Raw genomic sequence first — 27,892 nt, forward strand, 5'->3', positions numbered from 1 at the left:
ATTATTGTGTGTTTTTGGGAACTGGCAGTGCTGGGTAATGTCTCAGAGCTGGAAGATGATGTTTTGCAGACTTCCAGCAGTTTGCCAAAGGGAGGCACGGACAGAATGAAAAGAAATAATGGAATGGAGGCAGAGGATGAAAGAGAGATTTAAACAAGTTTTCATCTGTATTTTGAAATACAAGCGAAATAGATTGAAAACACAATTAAAATCACTTTAACTGCAGCTTGTGAGCTTACATTAGTAATGGTAGGAAAAAGCTCTTCAGGAAACCCAGACAATTAATGGCTGCTGTGAATGGATCTTAAATGTTGTGTTATGCAAGGTTCATCTGCTCCCTTTCAGATATCTCTTTTGCCCTGTAGCTATTTTAGCTACCTTGTGTTTTCTCTCCAAAGAAGATCCTTTTGTTTTTTATTCAGCTTTTTAAGTCAGTGATGGTTTTCTATTTTGAAGGCTGTTCTTTTATGTCAAATCACACTTCTGTGCTTTCAGGTCTCACCGAAAAAGGAGTCAGCCCAGAAGACACAAAACAGAGGATCAGAAGTCTCTTGGGGATGTCATGGCTATTGAAACTGCCTTGGAAGATGTGAAAGTAAAAGAGGAGCTGAAAAGGGGGCCGGATCTGGAGGAAGAGGAGAGAGGCAAAGGGCCGGAGGGAGAAGGTGAGGCCAGAGCACTGAGGAGCTCTAAAACACCTCTGTGAATAACTTGTCTGCTGCTGTTGATTTCTGTTGAAATATCAGCAGAGTTTTCCCCAGTATTAAAAACTCACTGAAATATGTCATCATCCACAGCAGCAATTGATTTTTGCCTCCCTTTAAGGATTCAATCCAAATAGCTTTTTTGGCAGGGCTTGAAAATTCTATGGGCTCAAACTATTACAGGATTGTAAAAAATATATATTATGTGAGGAATATTTTAAAGTATTTCATAGAGAAACAAATAGATGTATTTTTGTGTCCTGCTCTGAAAAAGAATGATTTGTGCACTGCCTTGTGCAATTCATTTCCTCTTCCCCTCCCTTTGTTCCCATTTTTCAGAGACTGAATCCAGAGAACTCAGTTTGGGTGGGATCCACAGCTGCTGCACGAGTCCCACTTGGGTTTCTTCAAGTTTAGCTGGAGCAGGGAAGCTTTTCAGCTTCCTCTGCATGAAATATAAAACCTTTGCTGGAAATAAAACCAGGCCGTGACAGCTCCCAGTCCTTTGGGATTCCTTCTGCACATCCAGTCCCCAGGCCTGGGCACACCCTTTGTGCAGGGGGCTCTTTCTGTGGCACCTTTTTCTTGGCTGTGTAGAAAAGGTTGGAGTTCTTGCTGGGAAAAATCTGCTTTTTCCCCCCTGATGTGTGGTGAAGTGGTTTTTGTGTCTGTGACACACTCCCTCCCTCTCTGAGGCCTCTCCAGCACTGCTTGCAGGGAGTTAGTTTACATCTATTGTATATATCCATTATTTGTTTAGCATTTGGAGAAACTGATGCTGCAAACTGTTTAGAGAACCTTGATAATGATCATAAAGGAAATCCGTGGAAGCTCAGGGAAGAGGAATGAGGGCTTTGTTCAGTCTCTCAGCTAGACAGTGTATTTTCTCTTTTCGTGGGAAATAAGGAGTTGGAAAACCATTGTTGCACAGTGCAGATACTTAATTTCTATTGCCCTAAGCTTGAGAGCATCAGCAGTGTGTTAAATTGTCTGCTCTTAGCTCTTGTACAAGTTTAACACTTGATGCTTGTAATAAATGGCCTGAAAATGCTGATTTTTCTTCGGAGACGAGAGATAAGTGACAAGGACAGATCTGAGATCATTAGAATGGCCAAGGAATAATAAAAACTCTGTTCTGGCTGAATGCCTTCCAAATCATACACTTCCACTACTTCTTAAGAGCTCTGTAGCTGTTGGCTCAGGAGGGAAAAGCTCATTTTCAGCACCATTGCAGAAGTGCCACTGGAGCAAACTCCAGCTTGGTGTGGCTGCTTGCAAATGTTCAGCTTTCGTGCTGCAATACAGCAATTAAATCCCAATGGCTTCTCTAGTTTTCCACATGCTGCTGTCTGCATTGTCTCTCACCAGTGTCTTAGGGTTTCATCGTGAAGAAGAAAACAGCATCTGTTTGGATGGCCCTGCTTGTGGTAATTCTGCTCCCACCCCCTCCTGCACTTCCTTTCTTTATTTTCTTGGTTTTAATTTGACTTCATTTTCTATTACACCAGAAGACATGACCTTGAGGAGAAAGCATGAGATTTCAAAGTAGTCGTGGTTCCAAAGTAGGTCTTGTGCTTTGTCTTGGTTATTTGGACAAGCTGAGTATTTATAACTTGAGGTTTTCAGGATTTCTGACCCAGATCCCTTATGGTGTTTACTTTTGGTTTTTATGACTCAGCTTTATATTCATAATTTATTATGTTGCTATTAATATATTTAGAATTTTAGCAGGTTGTCTTGGGAAGTTAGGAAGCAGAGTGTTGAGGCTTTGCCCTTGTCTGGGCATGCTGAGCAGCAGAAATGCTCTGGTGAGTCAGCAGGGGAACTGCAAACCTGAGTGCCACCTGCAGGGCTGGGGCTCCAAACCTCCCTGGCAGCCCCTTCCAAGCTTTCCCTCCCTTTCCAGGCAGGAATTCCTGCTGGTGTCCAGCCTGACCCTCCCCTGGTGCAGTGTGAACTGTTCCCTCTGGTCCTGGTGTCCCCTGGAGCACAGCCTGACCCCCCGGCTGTCCCCTCCTGGCAGGAGCTGTGCAGAGCCACAGGGTCCCCCTGAGCCTCCTGTGCTCCAGCTGAGCCCCTTCTCAGCTCCCTCAGCTGCTCCTCAGTTCCCTGAGCTCTGCTGAGGACTCAGATTGTCCCTGGGCAGGCAGCACACACTGCCACTCGTGTTCCTTGTGTCACCTTGTGTCACCTTGTGTCACCTGCAGTTCCTGTGTCCCACCCACAGCTGCCATCCTCCTGCAGTGCAGGGGCAGGAAAGACATTCCTCTGTTAACCCACCTGTGCATGTGTGCCTTCAGATCCTTTTCCTTCCTGGAAGAGTTCAGGATAGCCAGATAGGCTCTTGGAATTTTTCCTCCTTTTTCCTGGCTTCTGATTCCATAGATTCACTTGCAAACTCGTTTGTTCATCTTAATGCAAAAACTTTCAAGCACAGTTCTCAGTGCCAGCTGCTGTCAAATTACCCTTTAGAAGTCAATAAAGCTGGTGAATGGCATTTGTGGTGCTGTTGGGGAGAGAATTCTTGGAGTGTATAGAGAGTAAATATGATCTGGTTTTGTGCAACTGGGGAGAAATCCAATTTGCCTTTCATTCAATATGTTTGTTTCTCTAAGGAAATTCAATATTCCTTTCTCTCTGATAGAACAAACCAGTTTATCTGAGGGACTGCCTACATGAGTACAACTATAATTATTTGAGCTGGACTTGTTCCCATTTTTGTAAGTTAGTGTGAATTGTAAATAAAGTGATCAGGCTTCTGGGGAATGCTGGGGTTAAGGTGATCCCTAGGGGATTTGAGCAGGGATTTTGGCACTTTATCCTATTGTGGGATTATTCACCCTTCTTCATGCAGAAACCTCCATTATGGATGGATGATGGTTGTTTTGGTTTTCCATTCATGGGTTGGGCTGGTCAGGTTTGGTGTAGCCTGAAGTGGGTTGGGGTTGGTGGAACTTCTTCCCTGGGGTGGGCAGCTGTCCCTGATGGTCCCAACCTGGAGACTCCCCCTCAGTGGAGAGCAGGAATTCTAATCCCTGCTGTAAAATGGGAGTGTGTGAATCCCTTCACAGGGAGGAGAGGTGGGGAAGACTCTCACGGGGCAGTTCTGCCTCTGGTGACAACACTGAGATGTTTATCTGCTCAGGAAGTGTCACATCCACAGGGCTGTGCAGATAAACTGAGTGACAGTGGGCTGGGAGAAACAAGGACATGGCTGTGAGTAAAGGATATCTCAGGATCCAGCTGAGCTCTGTGCTGCACCTGATTTATGCTTTAAAAGCATTTTTTAGAAAAGCTTGGTAGCAGAAATCTTTGGGTAATAATGATTCAAGTATCTTTTTTCAGTTCTTCATTTCCTGGGGCTGTTGGGTGCATTGACACACAGTAATACCCAGATAAGAGCTGTGCTTGTAAACACAGGGAGCAGCAAACTACTGATAGAGAATGGGGGGTCTTCAAACTCTTGATTGCACCTCCTTATCAGCAAAAAAAAAAAATAATCTGAGCACACCTCCTGACGTATGTCTTTATTTATATACACATTTATTCATATGTAGCACAGAAATACACATGTACACGTGCACTTCTGTGCTAATATGAATATACAGAAAAACAGAGATTAGAAAAGGAAGGCATAAAGATAAAAAAATACTGTTTCAAATATTTATTTTATTAATGGTACAAAAATATTTCATTCCTGCACCCCAGTGGATGGTTTTGTACCCCTGACTTTGGAGGACAAAAAACTTGGAGCAGAGTCATGGCTAATGTGACGTATTACAGATTTTTGGCACAGTGTCCAGTTTCCTAGGGATTTAGATATCTTCCCTCCAGGAAACGTTGCTTTTAGCAGCCTTTGTGTTCCAGTCAGGAGTTTAACAGTCCATAGAAATGACACAAGTATTTTCCTTCTGAAGTGGCTTCTCTAGGTCAGTGCTGAGGCACAGCTGAGTGTGTGCAGCTTTCAGAGCACCCGTTGGAAAGCAGTAATTCCATAGTGGAACGTGCTGGCCAAGAGAGGAGCTCTGGGAAGGGAAGTAAATGCTGAATTCCATGGTGGAATGTGCTAGCCCAGCATGGACCTCTGGGAAGAGAAAGCAGTGATTCCATGGTGGAATGTGCTAGCCCAGCATGGACCTCTGGGGAGGGAGAGAAGGCAGTAATTCCATGGTGGAATGTGCTAGCCCAGCACAGAACTCTGAGAAGGGAAAGCAGTATTTCCATAGTGGAATCTGCTGGCCAAGAGAGGAGCTCTGGGAAGGGAAGTAAATGCTGAATTCCATGGTGGAATGTGCTAGCCCAGCATGGACCTCTGGGGAGGGAGAGAAGGCAGTGTAATTCCGTGATGGAACGTGCTAGCCCAGCACGGAGCTCCGAGGAGGGAGGGAATTGCTGAATTCCATGCTTGCCCAGCACGGAGCTCTGAGGAGGGAGGGAATGGCTGAATTCCATGCTAGCCCAGCATGGAGCTCTGAGGAGGGAGGGAATGGCTGAATTCCATGCTAGCCCAGCATGGAGCTCTGAGGAGGGAGGGAATGGCTGAATTCCATGCTAGCCCAGCATGGAGCTCTGAGGAGGGAGGGAATGGCTGAATTCCATGCTAGCCCAGCATGGAGCTCTGAGGAGGGAGGGAATGGCTGAATTCCATGCTAGCCCAGCACGGAGCTCTGAGGAGGGAGGGAATGGCTGAATTCCATGCTAGCCCAACATGGAGCTCTGAGGAGGGAGGGAATCGCTGCGTTCCCGGCACGGGGCTCAGCGTCGCCTTTCTCTCCAGCAGGCGAGTGCAAGGCCAAGGCGCGGCCCGCCAAGGCCAAGGGCGAGCGGAAGAAGAAGCAGCCGTTCCCCCCTCAGCCGCCGGGGCCGCCCCCGGGGCCCGTCCCGGCCCCCCAGCCCTGTCCCGAGGCCGGCCCGGGCCCGGCCCCGGGCGCGGAGCAGGGCCGGCCCGCGGCCGCGCTGAACGTGGTGCAGCCCTCGGAGGCGCCGGCCGAGGAGGACGACTTCAAGCCGCGGCCCATCATCCCCATGCTGTACGTGGTGCCCCGCAGCAAGAAGGTGGTGTTCGACAAGGAGCACATGTCCTGCCAGCAGGCCTTCGAGCAGTTCGCCACGCAGAAGGGGCTGGGCTGGCGCGAGCAGGGCCCGCCGCAGGGCCCCGGCAAGGAGCAGGACGGCGCCGAGGCCGAGCGCGCCCCGCTCGCCGCCGAGGTCAGTTACGGTGGGCCGGGGGGAGTGGTGGGTCCGACTCCACGTTCTTCAAGGCTGATTTGTTATTTTATCATACTGAACTATACTGAAGGATACAGAAAGGATACTTACAGAAGGGTAGCAAGATAATAATGAAAACTCGTGACTCCTTCCAGAGCCCCGACACAGCTTGGCCAATAAGTCAAAACAATTCACATGAACCCAATGAAACAATCACCTGTTGGTAAACAATCTCCAAACACATTCCAAAGCAGCACAACACAGGAGAAGCAATGAGATAATATTGTTTTCCTTTTTCTCTGAGGCTTCTCAGCTTCCCAGGAGAGAAATCCTGGGGAAGGGATTTTTCCAGAAGGTGTGACTGTGACAGCCAGTGGCTCGCAGGCTGTGGTGCTGGCGTGAGGACAGCTCCAAGGCCAGGCTGGGTGCAAGCACCCCCTGGTCTCGAGGTCTGCAGCCCCGTGGCAGGGTTGGAGCTGGATGGGCTTTCGGGTCCCTGCCAACCCAGCCCAGTCTGGGATTCCGCGAGTCACGATTTCAGCAGGGTTCCCGGCTGTGTATGTGGTTGAGCAGACTTTTCATGAGCTGATGGAATTGGCAGCTTGCAGGTGTTCTGAGGCTGTCCTGATTTGAAGAAAACTCTGTAGTTTACCCAACTTCTTAAGAGTTGGTGTTGGCTTTTATCTGCTCCAGGAACTGGCTCGGAAGGCTTCGGTGGTTCAGCCAAAAGGCAGAGAAAAGTTTTCTGTGTGAATCCAGGAACTCTCCTTGACAGGGGCTCTGCCTCTCTTGTCCTGTTCCCTCCTTTGGGGTGCCCATCCAGCTTGTTGTGCTTCTTTCCAGGCTGCTTCTGCCTTCTCCAAGATGAAGATGGAGATCAAGAAGAGCCGCCGGCACCCGCTGGGCAAGCCCCCGACGCGCTCCCCGCTGTCCGTGGTCAAACAGGAGACCTCGAGTGACGAGGGTGAGCGAGCAGCACCAGGGACCTGGGCACCTCCTGTCTGCCCCAGGGAATTGCTGGAGCCTTTGGCAAAACTGGGTGGCCTGAAAGTCTGTGTTACACGGAGCTGGTAGGAAAGGCAGCGTGTTCCCGTTTTGATAACCCAGCTGGAAACAAAACTCCTCCGTGGGAGGTGTCGCTTCTCACCTCCCACCCTTTTTTCACTCAAGAAAAATATTTTGCTGGCTGCAGAATGAGGCAGCGTTTTGGGCAAAGGGAAAAAAAGAGTTTGCAGAAAATAATGTCTTAAAGGCAAAGCTCTGTCTTGGATATTGAAGTGGGATGAGAGCTGGTCCTTGGAGGCAGTGGAGGTCAGATCTGCTCTCGTGTGTGTGAGGAAAGTCAGTTCTAACCTTTTGCTTGCCTCCTAATTCACATCAGTGTTGGGGTCCAGCTTTCCTTGGCAGAGGCAGAAATGAGAATTTAAATGCTTTTTGGTGTTTAACTGTACATCACTGATTCTTCTTTCCCCCATTGCAGTCCCCAACAGTCTGGACCAAGGGGAAAGAAAAGATTCTTACCTCTCACACTGTTTTGTGGAGTAATCTCCCACTTTGAGGCCTTTTCCACATTACTCAGAATAGGGACAATGCCCCAGTAAGGGGCTTTTGTGTGCTGGGTCTGGCACGTGGGCGTAGCTGGCAGTCCCTGCTCACAGCTCCTCATTCCAAAGGCCATCATCTTTCCCATTCACCCTCCTTCAGGAGTGCATCCATTGATTTTAGAGCAGCCTCCTGCAGGAAAGGCTTCTCCTGAGCTCACAGAGCTCCTTTCCTCACCAAGGAGGATGCATTTGATGCCTTCCAAGTGTGTAACATGGAGTGAAGTGTGCAGAGGCAGCTGAGACTTGTTATCTTGTTTTGGTGTGAGACCTTGGAACCAGCTCTGGATCCAGCTGCCTCATTAGGCAGATTCTTCTCACTGCTTTGACTTGTTGGATGCTGTTTGGGGACTTGGCTGGTGGAGCAGGAGCAGCTCTTGTGGAAGCTGGCATTTCTTGGGGACTGATTTACAGCTCTGTTGGGCAAAATCTGATCAAACAGATTCTTCCCTCCCCACCAGGGAATAGAGGCAGCCCTCTGCACCCCAGGCTTTCTCAGGGAATGATGTGCACGATGATCTGCAGGCTGCAGGAGCAACAGTGAGCATGTAAATTAGAGGAGTGCACATGTTACACAAAGATTGAGCCCAGACAAGTTGTTTGCAATGTGGGAGCCATCCTGAATGCCTTGTGTCCCCCGGGATCCATCCTGGGAGGAGCCAAGGTGACAGCACACACCAGTCATTCCCTTTCTTCTCTCCCTCTGTCACTCTGGATTAGGCTGCTGTTCCCCTGATTTCACTGGTGTCGTAAATCCTGGTCTGTCACCTGATGTGCCTCGACTGAAATTTGGAGAAATGTGGATTTTGATTCATGTCTCATAAATAAACACTTTTTAAAGGGTAACCCTCATATGAAATGTGACAGAGCCACACACCCAGCACTCATCACCTCAAAAAAGGGATTCATCAAACACAATAAAATTTCCACGTTGTCTGACAAATATGTTATGGGCAACATTTAAAATCTGAGTTGTAAACCCAGCCATTAACATTTTACTCCCAAGTTCCTTTTATCCTTTCAGGTAACCCAAGAGTCAGAAAATCTTCAAAGGGAGGGAGAACTGGGGAGGAGACTTAGACTTGCAGAGCAGAACATAAACTGCTTATTTCCAGTAATTAACAGTGAAGCAGTGAACAATTTGGTTTAATGTGCTGAGCTCTGGGGATAATGTTCTTCCAAGATGTTTTTGAGTTCCCTGTTCTTTCGGAAACTTTGCAGATTGGTGATGCAGGGAATGATTTACATTCAGCCTTGTGTGGAAAATGTCTTTAACACTTACAGTGACTCAAAACTCCTTCATAAGGAAGGGTAAGAAACTGGGACCCCCAGACTGCCACAAATGGATTCGGCAGTGGTTTAATCGTGAAATGCCAAGGACCTTTTAAAGGTTTATAAAATAAAGAATTAGCAAACTAATTAGCAGGAGCAGTTGCTGGCAGAGCTCTGGCAGAGGGAGGGATGGTGGGGAGTGCAGTGGGAGGCTCAGAGCTGTGGGAATGGCTGTACCAGAACACTGAACCAGGGCACCCCCAGCCAGGGTTGGTGTGTGCAGGGCAGCTCTGGGAGCTCCTCACCTTGCTCCTTTTGCCTCTGCTCTTTTGCCTTTACTTACTGCTCATTGTTTTGGGATTTCTTTTTTTTCCTTTTCATTCTAGAAATGTTTCCATTTTCTGGAGAGGAAGAGATGAGTGATCCAGAGGCTTTGAAATCTTTACTTTCCTTCCAGTGGAAGAACAAAGCACTTAATTTCCCAGCTGAAAGGAAGTTCAATGCAGCTGCTGCCCTGAGTGAGCCATACTGTGCTGTCTGCACCCTCTTCTACCCCTATAACCAGGTAATTCCTCATCACAGAGTCAGGGGATCATTAAGGCTGGAAAAGAGCTCTAGGATCAAGTCCAGCTGTGAGTCCCCCACCGCTGAGTTCACCCCAAAGCCACGTCCCCCACTCTGTCTCCATGTGTTCTGTTTCCACGTGTGTTTTGGGATGCTGACCCCACCAGTTCTCTGGGCAGCCTGACCACACCTTCCATGGAGAGATTCCCCTAATACCTCACCCAAACCTCTGACATGCTCAGATGGATGAGTTAGGATGCAGACATCTCTGATACAGACAAACCCATACAAATTTGCACACCAAAGAAACGTGTTTGGGTTTGGCAGTGGCTGGAGCCTTTTTTGTTATCTTTCCTGGCTTCTCTGGCTTGCTCACTGTTCATTTTGAAATCACACTGAAAGAGCTTTGCAAACACTGTTCCATGCAGAGAAAAGTCACACCAGGCTCCTGTTTCCATACGGGCCTGAGTTGCTGAATTTATGCAAACAAGCCACAAAATAAAAATTTACTGAGTAAGCACATCCATCACCTTTTTTTGGAAACTACCAATATGCTTTGGGAGATGTTATAAGCAGAAAGGCAAAATTCATCAGATGAATTAGTTATTTGTGCAGTTGAGCATTGATTTGTTCTCACATAAAGCCAAATCTGGCTTTGTGTGCCCACCAGGAATTCGTGTCTTAGATACTTGTAGCCGTGTTGGAAGCTTTTCCTGAGGAAAGCAGAACCCACCTCCCCCTTCAATAAAATCTCATGATTTATTATACAGACTGAAAATAAAATATCTGTTCTGATTGCTGGCTGTTGTGAGGAAAACTGGGTGCAGCTGAGCTGTTTTATCCATTGCTATTAACTCTGTCAGCTACCAGAAACCTTGAAATGTCCTTCAGGAGAACTTCTTGCAGGAGAAGTAGGGAAGGATGCCAAGGGGATGGGAGAGGGAGGGAGGGAGGGAGGGAAGGCCTTGCTTTTAGTAATGTTTTCCTTTTTATTTTTCCTTGGTGTTTTCAGCTGCAATTTAGGAATTAAGATTTTTGCAGAAGAAAACCAGGAAAAGCTGCTCGTTATTCTAATGCTTCTTTGAGCTTCCAGAACAAATGACAGACCCCAGTCGGTGCCTGAGGAAGAGGGGGAGAAGCAAGGGGGAGCCAGGATTTTGGGGCTGTCTGTTGGCAGTTTGGTGTCGGGTGCTGGTGCCCTCTTTGGCAGGGCAGTGCTCAGGTGGGCAGTGCACGCCGTGGCCAGGAGGAGGTGCTGCCCGTGACGGGTTTCTCTGCAGTCCTCACAGGTGGAGAAGGAAGCCGCCCCGCTGTCCGCAGGGGAGCCGCCCTCCTTCCTGCACCTTTCCAAGTGTGGCCAGAGGAGCAAGCCCCTGATCCCAGAGATGTGCTTTACCTCAAGTGGAGAAAACACCGAGCCCCTTCCTTCAAATTCCTACATCGGAGAGGATGGGACCAGTCCCCTGATATCCTGTGCCAAATGCTGCCTGCAGGTTCATGCTAGTGAGTGTTTCACCTTCCCCAAAGCCTTTGGGACCCCAGAAACTCAGGAGTTTGTGTGCTGCTGTGTTTGAGTTCCTTCTTGGCAGGTTTGTATCCTGTCACTCCCGTTTTTATCTTTCTTGGTACAAGGACATCAGGAATCCCAGAAAGGTTTGGGCTGGAAGGAGCTTAAAGCTCATCCAGCTCCCATCCCCTGCCGTGGGCAGGGAACCTTCCTCTCAAAGCACATCTGTGTATTCAAGTCCATCTTGGCAGCCACTGATCTTAAAACTACACACCAATATTCTTTTTAGTGCTTATTTTGTTGGCTGATTCGTCTCTGTCTCACGGAAAAGATTCTTTCTTTTGATACCTTTCGTTTTTTGTAATAAAGCAGAACTCAAAGGCTTTATTGCACTCTTTTCTCTCACATATTTTGTTCCAATATTGTTCTGCTGGGGGAGGCTATATTGTTCCTGCATGCAGCAGAGATTATGGAGTAGTTTGAGATATATTTTATTAGTGTCTGTGATAGTGTTTGTAGTAATGGCACTTGATTACAAAAGGGAACATATGTCTGTTTGCTTCCCTGATAGTTATGTCTAAAAGAAGATCTGATTAATCCTGGTGGAGTGTACCTTCAGTGGAGATTGTAGAGCATCCAGTTAGCATTTGTGACGAATTACTGTTCAGCTGTTTGATCTTGACAGATGGAGAATCTTATTTGACTTGCATCAGCTGGAATTACTTTTGTTGTTCCAATTTTAGAGTCTGCAGGTCCCCGTGCAGCTCAGCAGGGCTGGGAACTGGAAGGCAACTTTTGTTTCTGTGCTGAATCCCTGATTATGGTCATTTCTGGCTAATCAGGCCGTGGGATGCAGAGTGGGTGTGAGGAGGAAGACTTCATCCTGCCTTCACAGTTCAGGGCTCCTGCACCTTGTCCATCCTTAGGCCTGCAGTAGTCCAGTCTGTCAGGATGGTTTCTGTGGCCAAATTCTGTTTAAGGACAGAGGGGTGTGGGCAAGATGATGTTAATCTGCAGGCTCAGAACTGAGATCCATCTTGTTTTAGAGCAACTCAGTTTTATATTTTGGCTGTACTCTCCCCTTGAGGGTAGGGCAGGACAGGTGTTAAATCTGATGGAGGCTCAGGCTGGAGTGCCTGCTTGTTGCCTTGTGCTCTGTGACATCCCTTTGACTTTGCTGCAGACAATCCATTTGCTTTTATTGCAGGATTGCAGTGGTGAGGTGTATTTTGGCTGACTGTAAAACCAGCTGGCAGCCTGTGTGTTCTTGGGAAGTGCCCTCTCAGACTGTGCTGGCTTCCAGCAGCCAGGCCCTGCGGAGAGGGGAAGCTTGGGGAAGGTTTCTGGGCTTTTGAGGCACTGACAAAATCCATAAAAAAAAGCATATTTTTCTTGGATTATCCTTATGGAACAGCCTGGGGTTCAGTAAATGGGATTGTTCTGCCCTCACAGAATCACTGAGGTTGGGAAAGGCCTTTAAGGCATCCAAACATCAGCCCAGCACCACTCCCTGGCCACCACTGCCCGTGTCCCCAGGTGCCACATCCATGGATGTTTTTAACACTTCCAGAGATGGTGATTCCACCTCTGCCCTGGGCAGGCTGTTCCAATGCTTTACAACCCTTTCCATCAAGATATTTTCCCTGATTTTCAATCGAAACCTGCCCTGGTGCAGCTTGAGGCTGTGCTCAGGGTTTGGCTCTCCTTCAGCTCAGTTTTGGACTGAACTCCCCTGTCCCTGTTCTAGGCCTGGGTGCATTTGCTGCCCTGATTTGCCATATGATGAAAAGAGACCTCAGATGTGGAGAGCAGCTGCAGATCCATAGTATTGACTTTTTTCGACATGCTGTTTATCTGGTTAAGTGGATGATATTTATAAATCAGGCTGTGGTGGCAATCCCAGTGCTTTCTGAATGTCTTCTTTTGAGTCTAATTCAGTAATTTGAGACTTGTTCCCAGCTGAAATTTTCTGTTCAGTTTGTGAGGACAGGTGAAGGCTGGATGAGATTTTGTTAGGAGGGATGAAGGCTGGGGGTAATGAGCTGTGTGTTAGTTGAGATGCTGATCTTCAATTTTCCACTCACTTTACAAGCTTGCAGGAATCACATAGATCTACTTTTCCAAAACTGTATTTGTGTCTTTTCCCCATTGTTTTCAGTGACAAACCTCAGTGCCTTTTATAGAATTTTAAGGACTTTTTTTGTTCTTATTTCCCAGCCTTTATAATGGGCATAATACCACTTTACTATTTTGGTGGTGTTGTAGGAGGATTTGGTGTTTGCATGTTACAGTAATTGATGCTCTGTAAAGTGAAATGTTTTTAACACTTTCTATAACCATAAATTAAATACTGTTAACCGTGTGGACTGCAGGTATTTCATTTCCTTGCAGTATTATTTGCCTTGTCCTTCCTCATGCCACCACTCAGCAAAAATAACTGCTTCAGCCTTGCCAAAATTCAGTGCCCTTCCCTCATTTGATGTGTGAGTGCACTCCAGCAGTGGTGGCATCACCTTGGAGCCCAGCTCCTGCCTAAAGAAACAAAGTCTTGCTATTGTGGTCCTTGGAAAAGTGAAAAAGAAATGTGAGGGTTACCTGTGGAGGGCTTTTGGTTGGTTTGCTTTCAGACCTGCTGGTCCCAGCTCCCATTTTGGCAGAGCCTGTGGAATACAGTTCCTCAGATGCTCTCAGAGCTGCCTCTGAGCTGGAGAGTCCCGCAGTGAAGCTAGGAAGGGCTGTGCAAGGGCTGCTCTGAGGGGCTCTGGCTCTGTGTCTTGCAGGCTGTTACGGGATCCGCCCGGAGCTGGTCAACGAGAGCTGGTCGTGCTCGCGGTGCTCGGCCGGCGCCTGGGCAGCGGTAAGAGTGCCCACAGCACAGCCCTGGCACTGCTGGCACCCCCAGCTGCTCCACGGGCACGGGGGAGGAGGCTTCAGGGTGCCTTGGATATCCCAGCCGGGGTGTGGTGGCTTTCTGGGGAGGGTGAACGGCCTGAAGAGCTTTTGGGTCCCCTTCTGAAGGAGTTGTGTTCCCGCAGGAATGTTGCCTGTGCAATCTCAGGGGAGGAGCTCTCCAGATGACCACTGATGGCCGGTGAGTGCTGCTTCTGAGTGTGTTTTCCTTCCATGCTGCTCCTAGTCTCCCTGTCTTGTGACTTTGGTCTTAATGCTCAGTGTAGCAGCAAGCTTTGGGGTTCTGGAGGGAACTGCTCCTCGTTGACTTGGCAGGATGAGCCCAGGTGACTGTGCTGCCCTACACTGCACCAGGCTGCTCGACAGCAGAGCTTCTGAACTCCTGCTGAATGTGGCTGTTTCTCAGAGAAAATCTTCTCAGAGAATGTTTAGCATTGTGCAGTATCAGGTGTAGGGGAAGGTTGGTCTCTGTTGTTCCAGAGACATTTACCGTGTGCCACCCTGATTAACAGTCGACTGGGGACATTGCCAAGGCTGCCAACCCCTGGAAATGTGCCTCGATGCTGAGGGAGGCAGGCAAATGTTAACTGCCCTCCTGAGCATTTCATTCAAATGATGGCAGGCCCTGATTTGTGTCTTCACTTTGCTCCCCAGGTGGGTCCACGTAATCTGTGCTATTGCTGTCCCCGAGGCGCGCTTCCTCAATGTCATAGAGCGTCACCCTGTGGATATCAGCGCCATCCCCGAGCAGAGGTGGAAACTGGTGGGTGTCTTTTACCTGGGACAGTGTTTGGGAACAAGAGCCAAAGGGAAAAGCTGTGACCAGACAGAAGATCATTGTGTGGGTTTGTGAGGCAGCTGAGGTTGGAGGTGATCTCGCTCTCATTTCCAAACAAAAGCTGCGTCGTTTGTGTCTGCTGGCCCTCTCAGTGCTTTGGCACACAACCAGCTCTGATTTCCAGATGTGCCTTTGCTCTCTGGGAGTGTGCTGTGCCCTGGGCAGAGCCTGGGACTCCTTCCCACCTGCAGTCAGGTGTGAAGTGCCTGAAAGCTCCGTTTACTCCAAGTACTGCACAGCAGGAGTGCAGAGGGACATGGTGACTAGAGACAAGCTGACTTGTTCATCTCTAATTCACCTTTCCTTACAATATTTCTGTTTTTCTATCAAGAAATCTCTTGCAGAAATGAATAAACATTTCTGTGACCCTGGCTGCAAGGCAAGACTGCAAGGATTTTAATACAAGCCCAGCTCCAAGTTGTTATTTAGCTGTGTGGCCTCATCCGAGGGATTAGTAATGGACGATTCATTAGCTCAGAGCAATTTATCTTAATGTTAGTTAATGCTCCATCACTATAGTGTGTTATTGCAAAATAAATTGTGCTTTTGCTGCTTTTTTTGGTACAGAAGTCAGCTGGGTGACACAGTGTGGGATGGGGAAGGTGCTGGAGCAGTGATAGATGGGTTGTGCTGATGGATTCGTTAACAGAGCTGCTACTTAGTGCAGCGAGCCCGGGTGAGAGATTAGGAGGAACCTATCCCTGCTTCCAGAGTTATTTCTCTGTTGTGCAAATGGGTTTTGTACACAAATGTGAATGTAAAAAGCATTCATTATTCAGCAGGAGTGATGGGGCAGTGCAGTGCTGGGGTGATAAATCTTGCAGCGGTGGCTCTTTATGGATCAGCTGACACTTCCAACGTGCATCCTCTTCATTACCAGCACTTGTAACGCTGAACTTAAAATCCTTTTACACAACACTCACTTGTATTGCTTAATGGAGCCTCACAAGGAAACATGACTTAATTCTTTAACCCTTCCTTGGCTGCCTGGCAGTCCTGCAGAGCCAGGCCAGTGTCTGTGTGTGTCTGACTCTGCTGCTTTGCTCTGCTCCCAAGCAGAGCCTGTGTCTGCCAGAGCCTCTGCACTGCACCCATTTCTCCTTCATTCCTCAACTCAAACTGCAAAGTTTCCTAGAATCCCAGAATATCCTGGGTTGGGAGGGTCCCCACAGGCCATCAGTCCATCTCCTGGCCCTGCACAGACACCCCAGCAATCCACCCTGAGAGCATTGTCCAAACGCTCCTGGAGCTCTGGAAAGAAACTGTGTTTGATTTCTTCTGCTGTACTCCATCTGCACCTCGTGTTTTCTCCCTTTCTCAGGGAACCTGGAGAATTCTTACATGAAGTGCCTGACTTACACAGGCCAGTGTTGGAATTTACAGGCACATATTCCTTATGCTGCTGTTAGCCAGAGCCTGGCTTGTAGCTCAAATGCCAAAGCCTGGCTTTAAGCCCTTCACTTGGAAAGTTTTAGAGTTATCAGTTAGGTAAGGATTAAACAATTAAATTGGATGGCAGACTGCAGAGGCAGTGGGGCTGTGCTGTGGGGTGTGAGGTACAAAGGGAGTGTAAATTGGATGAGATTGTGTGCAGAGACTCATGAGCCATGGTGGGGAGTTTTAGGATTCTTCATGGGAATTTGCAGGTAATTCCTGGAGCACGTGGGGAGTCACTGGGGGAGCTGGGGGCTGAGTGCTTTGGAGGTGAGCAGCTGCAGTTGGGAAGATAAACTGAGGGAGACTAAAAGGTGATGGCACTGGAGCTCCTGACTTTGGCAGTGATGGGCTTGGTGCAGTACTTGATGACATTGGGAAGATGACCTTTGTGGCTGGAAAACATGGAAAAGGAGAGAAGGAATGATGTGGAGGGTGAGGACAGCTGATGTAAATAGATGAGGGTAGTGGAGGAGAGAAGGGGTAGGGGTTATCCATGGTTATAATTTGATTTTTTAATATGTTTTTATTGTTTTAAGTTCCTGTGATGAGGGCTGGGGTGCCAAGGAGTGGCAGTGATCTGGTGAAAGGAATATCCTGTTCTCTAAGCTTGGCCAGGTCTCCCTGTGCAAGCACAGACTTTTCAGTCCATTTGTGGGTATGGCACCATTTTCAGGACTGCAGTTTCCTGCTCCCAGATTGATGGCACATTACAGGCCTGTGCACGTAAATTATTTATGACGTGGAAATTTGGAATAATTAGCTGTCATTCCTCAGTGGAGTAAATGAATTGCAGTGTTCATCATGCAGCAGACAGCCCATTTCTTACTCTCAGCAGTGACCTGACTCTGCTGTGCATTTTATTCTGAAGATTTCTCTCCTGTGCTTTGGACTCTTTTCCCTCCCACAGAAAATGCTTTTAAATCTCCTTGTGCAGCTTTCCCACAGCACTTGGCACTGGTGTTTCTGTCCATCCCATCTCCCACACTTCCAGATCTGCATTTTCATACGATCCCAGACTGGTTCGGGTTGGAAGGGGCCTTAAATCCCACCCAGTGCCACCCCTGCCATGGCAGGGGCACCTCCCACTGTCCAGCCTGGCCCTGGGCACTGCCTGCCAGGGATGGAGCAGCCACAGCTGCTCTGGGCACCCTGTGCCAGGGTTTCACCACCCTCACAGCCAAGAACTGCCACTTCCTCCATCACTCCTTCCACATCAGGCTCACTGTCACTCACGTTTATCTTCTGATCATATTTGCCTGAGCTCTTGTGCCTGTCACAGGGCGTTTGTGTGGGCACAGGGTGGCACTGGCTGTGTGCTGGTCCTGCCTTGGCAGAGTGCTGCTGGCATCAGGAGGGGCAGGTTCCTGCCCTGGGAGGGTTAATGCTCCCCGAGCCCCCTGTGTGTCAGCAGCTGTCCCCACTGCTGGGACAAGGGGATATCGACAGGTTCACAATGGCATCAGTGCTGCTGGCTCCCCTCAGTCCTGCTGGGCACTTTCCTGGTGCTTATCAGCCTCTGGAACATGGTTTGCAGAGTGATAAAAGCTCAGCTTATTAAAGGCTAAACCCACGTTCTGGCAGCTCTCAGGCTCTGGCTTTGAATTTCCTGGCTTTTGTTCGTTTGTGTAAAAAGGCCAAATGAATCTTTGGTGTAAACAAAGTGCCTTCAGTTAATTCATGGGACTTATTTCATACAAATGTGGGGCAGAGCCCAGGCAGGGAGGGCAGTGTTGCTCAGGAATGAGGAAGAGCAAATCTCCTGTTCTTTGGCATCTTTTGCTTTCAGGAAGAGAAGGGTTCCTGGAGAAGGAGTCACAGAATCCCAGAATGGTTTGGGCTGGATGGGACCTTCAAGGTTTTGGAGTTCCACCCCCTGCCATGGTCAGGGACACCTTTTGTTCATTTTTATCCTGAAAGGCACATTTGTCTCATGTGTTTGATATTAATTTTGCCCTGATTTGCCTTGTGCCAGCCTCAGGTAAGGTAAAGAAGCTGCCCCACCCCTGGAAGTGCCCCAAGGCCAGGCTGGATGGGGCTGGATGATTGGGATGAGCTTTAAGGTCCTTCCAGCCCAAACCATTCTGGGATTTGCTGATCAGTGACAGATTCCTGGAAATGTTAAAAACTGAGGGGTGTTTCCAAATGGATCCCTGGAAACATTATGCAAGAATCCATTCTTTAGACTGGGATTCCCAAAATCTCCTTTTCTGTATTTCTGAGGGAATGGAAACAAAAATTGGTGCTGTTATAGGGAGTGAGGAAATTTGTCTTGTTCCCACTACAGCTCCTGCTCACTGTCAGTGCCATCAGGCTCAGGATTTTTAGCTTTGAGAAAATGTAATTTCTTTCTAAAGCAGTCACATGCCTTACATTGATTTACCTCATAACTGGGTCTGCTTTGCAGAAAATGAGTGTGAAAATGTCTCTGAGATTTCAGACCTTTTCCCCGATAATTCTTGGTTTTTTTCATACAATGTTTTTATTTCTTTTGTTTGCAAAACTGACTGAATTATCTACAGTGGCTCATCTGACATGGATGCCAATAAAATATTTATGGTTGATATGCTTATGCATCTAGAATAAACACACAGCATTTTTGTTCCATTATGTGATTTTATATTCCATGAGATCTGATCAATACAATGTCCCATTAAATATAATCGAGCAAATTGCCACCCAGTTACTGTGTTCTGTTCCTTCAGAAAAATGGAAATGTTATTTTCCAGCAGTGCACCTGTGAGGATCCAGTGCTGTTGGCATGAATGAAGTGTAGGTGCAGTTTGTGTGAGCAGGGTGAGGGTGCAGCAGTTCTCTGGTGCCATGCTGGGGTTTGCCCAGTCCAAGCTGGGTCCAGTCTGCGTGTGCCCAGTGCAGCTCTGCAGGGCTGAGTGACTGGAGTGCTGAGGCAGGGGATGAAACATCTGCTGGATTTGGCTTGGAGGGATCCTGAGGGGGTGCACACACAGTCCTGGCCGTGTGAGCCCGACCCCTTGGCACAGAACACCACTTGGGCTGTGGCACTGCAGCCACGGGCTCTGTGCCCTGTGCCAGTCCTGTGGGGGCTGCGGGGTCTCTGCAGGGCTCCAGGCTCTGCTCCTTGAGAGAGCTGAGCTCTGCTGTGTTCCCTGGCAGAGCTGGGTCACCCCAGCTTTGTTCCCTTGCAGAGGTGACCCCAGCTGTGTTCCCTTGCTGAGGTGACCCCAGCTGTGTTCCCTTGCTGAGGTGACCCCAGCTGTGTTCCCTGGCAGAGCTGGCTGTGACCAAGCTGTGTTCCCTTGCAGAGGTGTGTGTACTGCAGGAAGAGGATGAAGAAGGTGTCTGGGGCCTGTGTGCAGTGCTCCTACGAGCACTGCTCCACGTCCTTCCACGTGACGTGCGCGCACGCGGCCGGCGTGCCCATGGAGCCCGACGACTGGCCCTACGTCGTGTCCATCACCTGCTTCAAGCACAAAGCAGCAAACCACAACGTAGGTCTTGGGCTGGGCTGGGGGGTTGGACTGGGGGATTTGGGATTTTTGGTTTCTGGAGTTTTTTACAATAGTTTCTCCCCGCCTGTGTTGGCTCAAAACGTTTTGTGCTTTTAATGCAGAAGGATTGTCCAGGAAGCCATTGTTTGGGATGGCTTTAATCTGCAGGAGGGCTGGTTTGGATGGGATATTGGGAAAGAACTCTATGAAGAGAGTAGAGCACTGGCACAGGTGCCCAGAGCAGCTGTGGCTGCCCCTGGATCCCTGGCAGTGCCCAAGGCCAGGCTGGGCAGGGCTGGGAGCACCTGGCACAGTGGGAGCTGTCCCTGCCACGGCAGGGTGGCACTGGGTGGGATTTAAGGTCCTTCCCACCCAAACCATTCCACGAGGAGTTTGGGAGCCGGCTGCGGCTGGCCGCTGACCGTGCCGTGTCCCTGCAGGTGCCGTTGCGCAGGGAGGTGGCCCTGGGGCAGACAGTGATCACCAAGAACAGGAACGGGCTCTACTACCGCTGCAGGGTCATCGGCACCAGCACCCAGACCTTCTACGAAGTCAACTTCGACGACGGCTCCTACAGCGACAACGTCTACCCCGAGAGCATCATTGTAAGGGGACACTGCTGTGCCACAGGCACTGCACTCTGTGAGCCGTGCCTGGGGCTGGAGCAGCAAAGCACATCTGAACTTTTTCATTTGCATTTTTGAGTTGCCGCTCGCCTAGAAAATCTCATCCCGCTCTTCATGACGGATCTCGTTTCTGACATTATCTCATTTATTTTTTGGTTGCTTTACAAAGATGTGATCTTGCTGAATGCAGATGACTTCACAGAAAGCAGTGTTTGTTCTAAATTTCATCCTATTTGTTTTGTGGTTGAATAATCTTATTTTTCAACTGACAAGTGTGATTCATGGGGGAAGCAGATTGTTCGTAAGCACTTCTGGTTCAAAACAGGGAATTCGCTTAATAGAGGGAATGTCTGGAAGAGGCTGATTTGTCAGCTCATGCATTGCCTTCCTGATTGTGCCACTGATTCAGTGAGTTGCCCTGCTTGTTTCTGAGATACAGGAGATGTGATGCAGTGGGATTTGTAATGAGAAATGAGCTGGGTGCTGGCAGCAGAAGGAGCTGCCAGAGTCCATTGCTGCTCTCTCAGCCTGGTTTTGTTTGAGATGCCCACAATTAATCACAAGTGCAGAAATGTGTCCTGCTGCTCATTACCATGTGATTTTTAGCACACCTCTGGCTCCTGAGCTCTGCTGGAGCTGTGTCTCTGACCTCTCTCTCTGTGTCCTCAGAGCAGGGACTGCATCCAGATGGGGCCCCCTCCCGAGGGGGAGCTGGTGCAGCTGCAGTGGACGGATGGGATCATCTACAAGGCCAAGTTCATTGCAGCCCAGATCAGCCAGATTTACCAGGTGAGTGGCACAGGGGTCCCTGGGGTGTGCTCAGGATGGGAGAGCTCAGCCTGCACCAGGGATGGGCTGCTGGAGCTGGGGGAGCAGGAGGAGGATTTGGGAGCAGATGATTTCTTCCCTCTGAGTTTGTCCAGCCTGAACTTGACACCCCTGTTAAACTGTGCTCTGTGTCCTTGTGCTTCATGCAGAAAAGTGTATTAAAGTCTTGGGCAAAGGAAATAAGAATCCCTTAAAAACTTTTAATAGTTTTAACATTTTGCTGTGCACGTTTCCATGAATAAACATCCCTGGAACATCAGATGCATAATTCATGACATAATCAGTGCTTAGCAAAAAGGGTTTCATGGGAGGAGTTTTTTGTACCTGGCTGACTATTTCTGCTGGTTGAAATACAAATGTACTTTAGTAGCTGGAGTTGTTTCCTTGTGACCTGTAAAAATGCTTTGTTTAAGATGAAAGAATTCTTATTACCATATTGGCCTGAATAGAGGGCTGCTTTTATTAGAAGTGAAAAGCTGCTTTTTGCAGGATATGAATCAAAAATCAGTAGAAATGTGAGGTGCTGGGCCAGCTGGAGTACAGATATTTTGGGATCCACGGAGCACTGAGTGAATCCACGTGGATAAGACAGAGGTGCCTGAACAGCACTGGAAGCAGCACTTTTTGGGCTCAGCATCCTCCCCAGAGCTTGGGAGTGCTCATTGCACAGCAGCCCTGCAGACATCCGTGGGGGCTGGCCCCTGGTGCTGCCTGGCTGTTCCTGGGGGATGGGAATGGGCTCTTCAGTGCTGGCTCTGAGCTCATCTTCTGCCTCCCTGCAGGTGGAGTTTGAGGATGGCTCTCAGCTGATGGTGAAGAGAGGGGATATTTACACCTTGGAGGAAGAGCTTCCCAAGAGAGTCAAGTCTCGCCTGGTGGGTACCAAAACAGCAAACAATAAACCAGCTGCAGCTTGCAGAGCCCCTTCACATTTTCTTCATGTATTTTTTAGACATTAGGTGAATGCAGCCTCCTTTCTGTGGCTGTAAAAGTGCTTGTCATTCCCAAAACACACAGAGTGGAAGAAATCCTGGCCATGGATGCTTGAGAGGCACAGAAATGATTTCCCCTTGCACGTGTTCAGCTCAGAGTTTTATTTTCTCTGGTTAAAAGATTACGTTCAGATCATTTTACACCATGTGAATTCAGTTATGTGGAGTCATCCTGTCCAAGGGTGAGGTGAGCTGGGCTGCAGCTCGGGGTTTCTGGGGAGCTGATGATCACTGTGGGACCAAACCCCTTTTCTCAGCAAACTGGAGATTTAGAGTGTGGCTCTTACCTATAAATCTCTTAATCTACACAAGATCAGGCTGGCTTTAAGTGCATACAGTGCAGTTACTGAGCCTAGAAAAGATGAGGGATTTATTTCATAGCTTTTTTTTTTGGTTCCAGACCTGCAGGGTGTTTTCAGACCTGGTGCTTTACCCCTTAAAGCCATTTCATTTAACCAGGTGATGGGGCTGGGGGTGCCCACGTTGTTCCCAGCCCCAGGGGTCTGGGGTCTCTCCCTGTGCTCCTGCTGTGCCCCTAATGGTTGTTTTGTGTCTCCTGCAGTCCCTCAGCACTGGGGCCCCTCAGGAAGATGTATTTTCAGGAGATGAAGTGAGAGCAGCCAAGCGTCCCCGGCTGGGGAATCCAAGGAATCCTGAGGAATATGGACAAAGCCCAGATTACTTGGCCTTTATGGAGAGCCTGTTGCAGACACAGTACCAGCCTGGGACTCAGAGCAACATGTTTTAACCAGGATTCGTTCAAAATATTCAATTAACCCTTTTTGAGTTAGTGGAAAAATAAATAGGAAACTGTGGAACGGAAGACCAGCCCTGTGCAATAGCCTGCTGTGAATTTCTTTCATCTCCTCTTGGTTTGGACTGCAGGACATAAATCCCTGTCTGGCTGCTACCTCGACCTTGCCAGGAGTTGCTGACCAAGAGCTGGGGAGCTTGGAAACCCTTCAGCTTTTCACACGGAGACTTCGGAAGAGTTTCTACAGATGGAGCTGTGTGACTGGTTCTTTTTTACGAGGAAAGGGTTAAAATTTAACAAAATGACTTTTTCAGATCTGTCAAACTTTTGTCTTCAAGGTGCTATTACACTGACTACTGAAGCAGCCTTTGGAATCGTGTTTTCTGTACATAGACGTCACCTTTGTGAAGTTTTCTATGAATGAGCATTATTAAAAAAAAAAAGCAAGCAAAAATAGGAAAATGAAAGTTTCCACAAAACATTTTTCTAGATTATGGCTTTAAAACAGAAAATAAATGAAATCCTCCCCCCTCACCCCCAGACGAATTGTGACTGATGTTACAGCGGGGAGAGGGAGAGCAAGAGCAGATGTCCTGGAATGTTCTGGGTTCTTCTTTTGTAAAGAAACACTGTCTTTGTAAGCCGGGGAAGGTGGGGGAGGACGTGCTCACCGCTGGGCGTTTCTGCCCTTGGCTCTCTCACGCCCTGGGCTGGACGTTGGCATCGCCGCCGCGTCCCCAGGGAGGGGCTTCGGGAAGAAATGGCCAGGTTTGGGTCATCCCTGTCATCTTCCTTCCCCATCTTTGCCATCACAGTTGCTTTCTAGTTCAGGATCAGCATGGCTTGAGTTCCAGTGTGCCACCCTGGTTTGGCAGTGTTCTGTTGCTTCTTGTGTTAGCTCCCCACGAGCGAGAGGCTCCCCAGCAGCACTTCTCCCTTAGCACTTATCCTTTCTCTTTGCTTTGTCTCTTTATTTTTTAATTTTTTTTTTTTTTGAGTTGTGCTCCTTACAGTGTGAGAATCATTCCATGACAGAAGCTTGGGAGGTGTTTGTATGTTTTTCTTTTATCCTATTAAAGAAGAAATTCCTCAAACATCTGATTGTCGTGACATCCTTTCCTTAAGCAAAGACTGAGCCTGTGAGTTGCTCCTGGGGAAGAGGAGTGCCAGCCCTGCCTTTGGTGGACTCAGCTCACTGAGGACTGAAGGAGCATCAAAGGCAGACCCCAGCCCTGAAGTGCTGAGCGGGCAGCTCCCAGCTGGACGTCTGGGAATGCCCTGGGGCTGAAGAGCTGCCTGGGAAGGAGCCTGATCCCTGCTGCAGTCACTGGAAAGTCTTCCACGCTCCTTGGAGGACCTGAGTCAGTTCAGAGGGACAGAAGGAGGCAGGGCTGGTGCTGAGCTGGGACAGAGCTGGGGAGGTTCAGGGCCAGGGGAGAGCAGAGGGCACCCGGAGCCTCCCCTCCCTGCGCCCCAGCTGGGCCAGCCAGCAACCTGCAATGCTGCACTGCAATCTTTTCCACTTAGTTCCCTGAGATGACTGGATGGAGAGAGACAATGTTCTTGTTTTCACTCTGATTTGTGAGCCCCTTTGCGAGGTGGCCCTTGTTCCGGGGGGAGGCCGTTAAGCAACGCTCTGGATCTTCAAGGGAATAAGTGGGAAGGATTTGTGGGCTAGCAGATGGCAGATTAGCATCTTAAGAGACTCCACGGGTATTAAACTGTCCTAGTGAAAGAGTGGAGATAGAATAAAGCAATGTAATTCCTTTTTTACTTTGGTTTTGTTCTCCCTTGGGGATTGGAGGTGCCATCCCCTCTCCTGCCTCCGCTCCGGGTCCTTCCGTGCGCGTGGCTGAGCGTGCGTGGGGGGAGGCCTTGGAAACACGGTTCTGCTTTTGGGGTTTTTTTATTTCTGAGTTTTGGACGTTTTCAGTAGATGTCTCCACAAATAAAACCAAACTGAGACTAATAAAAGTTTAAAAAATTGGCAAGGTTCTCCCAGCCTCGGTTGTTCCTCCCACAGAGCTGTCTCCTGTCGGTTGAAATGTGATTAAACAGAAAACTTGCTGTATAAAAGACTAAGAATGTTGCCAGGCCACGAGAGAAATATTTAAAACAATTGAAAGAGAAATTTAACCAGCAGAGGAATTTTTTTGGAGGTGGGAGGGAAGGGTGGGATGGGACGAGTGGTTGTGAGCGACGGGGAATTTCCTCTGCATGTTCGAGTCCTGCAGTAGCTGTAGCCATGTGTAGTTCCTTCCCCAAATACTATTTATATTGTAAAAACACAAGTGTGTTTCCTCACCCCATATTCAGATGCTGAGTTATGTTAAACATGAACCTGGAACTGTCAAATGCCCTTCCTTGGTGCAAGGCTTTTCTCTCTTTTGGTTGATTTTTAAATCCCTCGTTTTGCTGTAGGAATGACTTGTGCAGATTCAGGATGTGGCCATACTGATGGCCCCTGGGCACCAGCCTATTGAAAGGAAATAGGAAATGCACATTCCTACCCCTTCCTGCAGTGAAATATATTTGTGTCTGATTATGTGCTATAAAAATAATGATTTTTTTTTCTTTCTCCCCTTAGATTAAGGCTGTGATGTATTTTTTGCCTTTTTTTTTTCTCTGCCTCTAGGTTCAAAATGAATTAAAAGCTGTTGAGCATTTCAGAATGACACTTTTTGGGGGGTTGAAGTCTCTTCATTTCTAAGTTCAAAGTCTTGTGCAGCAGGAGGTCACTGAACCTCCTCAAACAACATTTCCCTGGAACTTCATTTGAACACCTTTAATTTCCCACCCAGAGCTTTCAGGTCATCTCTTGCTCCTTGTCCCAGAAGTGACTGTGCTGGCACAGGCACACAAAAAAAGCAGCTTTGGCACAATCCTGAGACTCCAATGAGCTGGAGCTGTTGACACAGAATTATTTGGCAGCTTTGGTAGCAGGAGAAGAGAAGTCCTTGGGTTACTTGCTCACCAACAGAAAATCACTGGGAGTTATTTATTCTGCATGAGAGCAGCAAAACAATTAAATTTTTGGTTTCCAGCAGGGGAAATGTAAAGGCCACTGTGCAAATACTGTTTGGAATTGCACAGTGACCACAGTTTAACCACTTTTCCTGTGGAACAAACAGGATTTTGGCTCTGTTTCAGCACAGTTCACTTTGGCTCTGCCATTTCAGATGCCAGCTGCTGACATCCCCTAGCAAACGAGCCAGTGTCCCTGAAGCAGGAGTGATCCCTCCCCTGTGCCCCAGAACAGGGTTTAAAAATAAAGAAATGGCCAGCTCCTCTGCTCATCTGCTTCATTTGACTGCAGCCATCTCTGGAAAGTGCAGCAAATGCTCTTTGCTGAGGAGGGACAGGGATGGTCAGGCAGGCAGGAGCGCCCGCCGAGGGCAGGGAGCATCTGCCGGGCAGCGATGGCCTGAGCTGGGCACAGGGGGTCCCGGGCACTTCTGTCCCTGCAGAGGTGGCAGAGGAGCTCTGGTAGAAGTGTGAGCTCCTCGAGGCTCTGCCCAGGGCTGGGGTTCCCTGCTCTGTCACCTGAAGAGCTCGGAGCCTCTCGGAGCCGAGCCTGGTTAATCCGGGCTTCAGCTGTGGCACGGAATTAACTCCGCAGCTTTGTGGCCGCCTCGGGTGATCGGGGTGAGATTTCTGCCAGCACGAAGTGAAAAATCTGCCCGAGCACGGCTTCGTGAGGTGCCTGTGCTCAGGGAGGGCTCTGGGCTCCATTTCCCATCCCTTTCTCACCGATTCAGCTCACAGACAGTTGGCTGCTTGCTGGAAGCTGCCATTCCTCCCACTCTGTGCTGCTCCCAAAGCGAGGCCTTGGCCCCTTTTGTCCGGAGGAATCTCCCGGCAGCTTTCCTCAGGAGGGAGAGATGTCCTCGGGTTTCCCTGGCTGCAGGGGTCTGTGCTCAGCCCCGAGGGGTGGCACAGGTGGCACAGGGATGGCACAGGGTGACACAGGTGACACGGGATGACACAGGGTGGCACAGGGTGACACAGGGATGACAATGCCTCCAGCACCACACCTGGGACCTGCCAGCCTGGAACAGGGATCAGCCTGTCCTGGGAGCTGCCGTGCCCTGCTGGAGCTTCCCAGCACTGATGTTCCTTCCCTTTTCCCTTTTCCCTTTTCCCTTTTCCCTTTTCCCTTTTCCCTTTTCCCTTTTCCCTTTTCCCCTTTCCCTGCTCCCTTTTCCCTCATTTTTCTTTTTTCTTTTCCCTTTTCCCTTATTTTCCTTTTTCCCTTTCCTTTTCCCTTTCCCTTTCCCTTTTCCCCTTTCCCTTTTCCCCTTTCCCTTTTCCTTTTCCCCTTTCACTTTCCCTTTCCCCTTTCCCCTTCCCCTTTTCCTTTTTCCCTTTTCCGTTCCCTGCAGTGCAGTCTCTCTGTGCCACTTCCCAGGCCCATGGTTAGAATCTGGTTTTCTCCTGCCATCCTCCTCCTCCTTATTTTTATGTCAGTGCTCGGTGGGGGAAGTTCTCCCTTTTGTGCAGCTTTGCTTTCAGTTTAACAGCTCTGCTTTCCTGCAGAAATTGCAAATAGCCTCTCCCACTGCTTTGTTCCTTTCTCTCCTCAGGATTTGGCTGCACTGTGCTGGGAGAGGAGGAGAATTCCTTCCCTGAGCAGGCTCCAGCTCAAGGAGCCTCTGGTGTTTCCCTTGGGGCTTCCTCCAGTCCAGAGCAAGGAAAACAAATTAAAACCAAGGTGGTGGAACCCACCAGAATATTTGACACTTATTTTGGTGATTCATTAACTCCAGAGTGTTTGGGGAAATTCATGGCGTTGTGTTTTTGTGTTGTTGGAGCATCCTGTGTGCATAATTCGGGTTAAGATTAATTCCTGTGTGATAAAGGAATAAAAAACCACAGTGAAGTCAGGCTGGTGCCCTGGAAATGGTTTCCAGCCTTTGGTAGAACACAATGAAACAAGATAATGGGGAAAATAATGGGAAATGTGGTTTGCTGTGTAATCTCTGGCCTCTGGAGATTTCATTTTGGTGACTCAGCAGACACAGAAATGAAAACTGGAGGTATTTGGCCACTGCCAAGGTCGTGGTTGCTGCTCTCCCAGCAGGGTTTGAAGTTTCACAATAAATTTGGTGCAAAAAGAAGGAGAATTCCAAGTGTTGCTGGCACCCTTGGCAGCTGCAGGCAGGGACCTGGGCCTGCAGGGACCTT

At 48.8% G+C, this 27,892-nt stretch overlaps 1 protein-coding gene across 4 annotated transcripts in view; it reads left to right on the forward strand.

Moving 5' to 3' along the window:
- Positions 1-24,699, forward strand: part of KDM4B (lysine demethylase 4B) — a 74,013-nt gene extending 49,314 nt beyond the window's left edge. For 2 of the 4 annotated variants that reach the window (XM_041425020.1, XM_041425046.1), the window contains 13 exons: positions 496-665; positions 5,482-5,912; positions 6,756-6,876; positions 9,172-9,350; positions 10,630-10,852; positions 13,637-13,713; positions 13,892-13,947; positions 14,421-14,529; positions 19,323-19,508; positions 19,949-20,113; positions 20,804-20,923; positions 21,745-21,837; positions 22,517-24,699. In XM_041425020.1, coding sequence (XP_041280954.1) covers positions 496-665; positions 5,482-5,912; positions 6,756-6,876; positions 9,172-9,350; positions 10,630-10,852; positions 13,637-13,713; positions 13,892-13,947; positions 14,421-14,529; positions 19,323-19,508; positions 19,949-20,113; positions 20,804-20,923; positions 21,745-21,837; positions 22,517-22,702 — 2,116 coding nt within the window. In that variant the 3' untranslated portion in view covers positions 22,703-24,699. The remainder of the gene's footprint in view (positions 1-495; positions 666-5,481; positions 5,913-6,755; positions 6,877-9,171; positions 9,351-10,629; positions 10,853-13,636; positions 13,714-13,891; positions 13,948-14,420; positions 14,530-19,322; positions 19,509-19,948; positions 20,114-20,803; positions 20,924-21,744; positions 21,838-22,516) is intronic. The other 2 variants (XM_041425038.1, XM_041425029.1) reach the window with 2 other exon arrangements.
- The last annotated feature ends 3,193 nt before the right edge of the window (positions 24,700-27,892 follow it).

This window comes from Onychostruthus taczanowskii, unplaced genomic scaffold, assembly GCF_017590055.1.
Source record: "Onychostruthus taczanowskii isolate IOZ18803 unplaced genomic scaffold, ASM1759005v1 scaffold112, whole genome shotgun sequence".
Classification (NCBI taxonomy): domain Eukaryota; kingdom Metazoa; phylum Chordata; class Aves; order Passeriformes; family Passeridae; genus Onychostruthus; species Onychostruthus taczanowskii.